Source organism: Lactuca virosa, chromosome 6, assembly GCF_052849685.1.
Source record: "Lactuca virosa cultivar CGN04683 chromosome 6, Lactuca_virosa_CGN04683_v6, whole genome shotgun sequence".
NCBI classification, from domain to species: domain Eukaryota; kingdom Viridiplantae; phylum Streptophyta; class Magnoliopsida; order Asterales; family Asteraceae; genus Lactuca; species Lactuca virosa.
In genome coordinates this window covers 76,575,939-76,580,096 of record NC_136431.1, presented here as the reverse complement: position 1 = coordinate 76,580,096, position 4,158 = coordinate 76,575,939, and the positions used below count along the sequence as shown (strand labels likewise).

General features: G+C 35.1%; 1 protein-coding gene across 1 annotated transcript; it reads left to right on the top strand.

Moving 5' to 3' along the window:
• The first annotated feature begins 2,744 nt into the window (after window positions 1-2,744).
• On the top strand, window positions 2,745-3,416 carry LOC145121661 (uncharacterized). Its single transcript, XM_079057377.1, has one exon. The coding sequence runs from the start codon at window positions 2,745-2,747 to the stop codon at window positions 3,414-3,416; it is 672 nt and encodes a 223-aa protein (XP_078913503.1).
• The last annotated feature ends 742 nt before the right edge of the window (window positions 3,417-4,158 follow it).

The following is a 4,158-nucleotide window of genomic DNA, read 5'->3' as shown; positions in this document are numbered from 1 at the left end:
CCATACTATTAACCAACTAGCAAACAAATAAACAGATCTTACAGATCACAAAGCATAGCATCACCCTAACAATCAGGATACTGATCTACCAGACCACTATAGCATAACATGCACAACATGATATCAATCCAAGGGCCGACATTGGTCTTCGACCCGCAAGTACAGTGAGAAAACTCACCTCACAAGCAGTTGAGCTGATATTACTCTAACTTCGGAACTTAACTTCTGACCCGAATGCCTACAACCACCATGTGACTAATTCCATCAAAATCCTGAAATACCCAAAATGCCCTCAAAAGTCAAAATTGGTCAACCATGGTCAAAGTCAAAGGTCAAAGGTCAAGGCCAACAGTCCATGTTGACCCAACTCATCGAGTGCACCCACCAACTCGTCGAGTTCCTTTAGTACTCGGAAAGTCGGGAAAACCCCAGCTAACTCGCCGAGTTTTCCCCCTGCTTAACACATTCGGATGATTCTTCGATTCCAGGGACTTTAATGCTCAGATCTGAACTCCAAATGTGTCTCAAAGGATAAAGTTTCCAACTTTTTCCTTTGGAACCACCCCAAATGCTCAAAGGCTCTTATCCAAGGCTTGAAAACTCAAAGACTTAACCATTAAGCCCAAAACCCTAGAGATCTGGAACCCAACCTTCCCAAAAGAGATTCTAACCTCCAAAACGTCCCAAAGGTTGATGCTTTATAGACATGCATGTATTGAAGCCAATGCAAACAACTTCTTATAAAAGGTCAACATAAATGAATCCACTCATGTTAATTTTGTTCTTATTGATGGTGCTATGGATACATCAGGTAATTTTCTTGATTCTCATGGAAAACATGTTTCTTATGCACTCAATGTTGTTATGGGTTCAAATCAAGAACAATCGACATGGATTATAGACTCAAGGGCTTCAGACCACATTTGTTGTGATAAATTGCTTTTTACTACTTTAAACAATTTTTCAAGATCTCATGTAGTTGGATTATCCAATGATCAGTCGATACAAGTTACTCAATATGGAACTATACCCATTCATGACAAAATCATACTCTCACAAGTATTATATGTTCTTGAGTTCAAGCACAATCTCATTTCAGTCTCAAAGGTCACTTCTCAACTTAAAGTTTGGGTGATTTTTACTGATGAGTTTTGTGCAATGTAGGCCCCTTTATCCAGGAATAAGTTCATCATTGGAAAAAGGATTAAAAATCTCTACATCAGGAATCACAAGATTTTGAAGAATCCTGTATTTGTAGATAATTTTTCCAAAAGTTGTATGAATTTTAATAAGATTGACAATAATCATCTATGACATTATAGATGTTGGATTAGGTGTCTAAGCCCATAACTATAATTTGTATGAACTTGACCCAAGAGTAGCATGGTCCATTTGGGTTGCATTCACCAGGACAATCTGATAGGATGGATACTTGAGAAAGAGGTTATTCATGATTTACTAATATATTATAAGTATAATATATTAATTAAGAAATCATAATATTTAATTAGTATTGATCAAGAATTAATTTGGAATTAATTTAGTGGTCAAAAGAGACTAATTAAATTAACGCGGACTAATTATGTAAATTAGTGATACATATGGTTTAGGCTTTTGATCAATGATGGACTAAGTTTATGTAAGAATCCATAAAGAGTTAGTCCGCATGGGTTATGGATCATAAGCCTATGTGTATGGATTAGGGTTTACACATGACCATTGGAATCCTACACTATATAAATGTTACCCCTTAGCCAAAATCGGTTCACCTAATGTTCTTGGAGTTCATATAACCGATTTTGTGTTTCCAAATCTCTCTCTCAAGTCCTCCTTTGTTCATGGTGTCTTGTGAAACATTTGAGGCATCACACTTGGGGTGCTAAGCTTTTAAAGGCCAAAAATAACAAGCTACGACAAGAGGTAAACTATCTAACTAGTTTTATTGTTCAATTACCAAACTTTTGTATGCTAATTTAGGCTTCATGCTTTGGAAACAATATTGCATGCATAATTAGAGAAAACTTAGTTCCAAAGCGTTAGGGTTGTATGTGCACCATAAGGTTGTTATAGTGCCCAAAACCCATCAATAGATTAGGTCATTTACCAATATATAAGATGAAAATTATGTATTTATTGAAGAAGGATTGTAAGGACCAGACTTTTGATTCTTGTGATATGTGTCATCAAGCAAGATAACATAAGCTGTCGTTTACTACTAGTGATTATGTGTCAACTAATCCATTTGATCTTCTTCATGCTGATGTTTGGGGACCTTATAAAGTTCAGACTTATAATGGTTTTAAATATTTCTTAACACTTGTTGATGACTATTCGAGATGCACATGGGTACATTTGATGAAACATAAGAGTTCGACACTCACTCTTATTAAAGCCTTCATCAAACATGTTAATAATCACTTCAACACCAATGTTAAAACTATAAGAATAGATAATGCTTTTGAATTGGGTTCAAGCAATGAAGGTATTAAGTATTTCCAAGAACAAGGAATCATTCATCAAAAATCTTGCCCCAATACACCTCAACAAAATGGAATTGTTGAAAGAAAACATAGAGCACTATTTTTTCAATCTGGAATTGGTAAAACATATTGGGGAGAGTGTGTTCTTACTGCTGCATATCTTATTAATAGAATACCTTCAAAGATTATCAATAATTCTTCACCATATGAAATGCTGTTCAAAGTCAAACCAAATCTCACCAACTCAATTTCTTTTGGATGTCTATGTTATGCTCCACAAATTCTCATAATATAGACAAATTTCAACCAAGAGTTGATACTTGTATATTTGTTGGATACCATTTTGGTCAAAAAGGGAATAAAGTCCTCAATTTGAATACCAAGGGTATTTCTGTTACAAGACATGTTGTTTTTGTTGAAGACAAATTTCCATTACACAATGGTTATAATCTTGATACTTCATATTTTCCCATTATATTTGAAGAATCTTCTAACTCATCAAATGAAAATCAATCCTCTCTTTCTTCAAATGATCAATTCATTGAACCAAATGATCATATTTCTGAACCTCCTCTATATGGTAATCTTTTTAATCATCCTCAACCACCTCAACAAATTTCTCCTAAACCTCAAACCCAATTAAGAAGAACAACCAGCATATCTTTCAAACCTGCCCATTTAAACGATTATATTTGCTCAAATGTTCAAACTCAAGGTGATTGTTCTGATGAATGCTATAACACAATCACAAATTGGTTCATACTAGACAAGCCATCCTTTGATCATTATATCAATCAAGTTGATTTCTTAGCTTTAAATGTCCAATATAAGATTTTTGAGCCTCAACTTTATCATCAAGCTAAGGGAAATCCTTTATGGGAAGAAGCAATGAAGAAAGAATTTGATGCACTACATTCCAATCACACCTGGGATTAAGGTTGTAGAACTCGTTACTCGGTACCTGTTCGGCCGACTACCGAGTAGCGAGTACTCAGGAGTACTCGGGGAGTACTCGGATTTGGAAATTTTTGTAGAAATATTTTTAGGGAAAATATATATGTCAAAATCATAAGATAAAATCATAAGTTGATTGAAATATATAACAAAATTGGATACATGTGAATACACAAAAAATGAAAAACACATAATGGTCTCACTTCGTGAATAATTACTGAAAATTTAAGATATATATGTAGTAATAATCACATGTGTGTGTTAAATAATAAATCATTAAGTATATTATACATATTAATCACCGAGTTGACCGAATTTCACAACACTACTCAATTCAGTAAGGGGCCGATCAGGGAGTACTCGGGATTATGTAACTCGCCTCGGCAAGGGGGGGGGGGAGTAACGAGTACTCGGAGGAGTAATCGGACAACTCGGCGAGTTTTACAACACTGCCTGGGATATAGTTCTTCTTCCAAAGGGTAAGAAACCAATTTCATGCAAATGGGTTTATAAAGTGAAGTACGGGTCAGATGAGGTACAAGGCCAGGCTTGTGGCAAAGGGCTTCACTCAAAAAGAAGGTATTGACTTTCATGAAACCTTCTCACCAGTCATAAAATTCAATACAGTCAGATGCTTAGTCAATCTTGCAGTAAAAAAGGCTTGGAAGATCCATCAATTTGATGTGAATAATGCATTTTTTGCATGGTGATTTGCATGAAAACT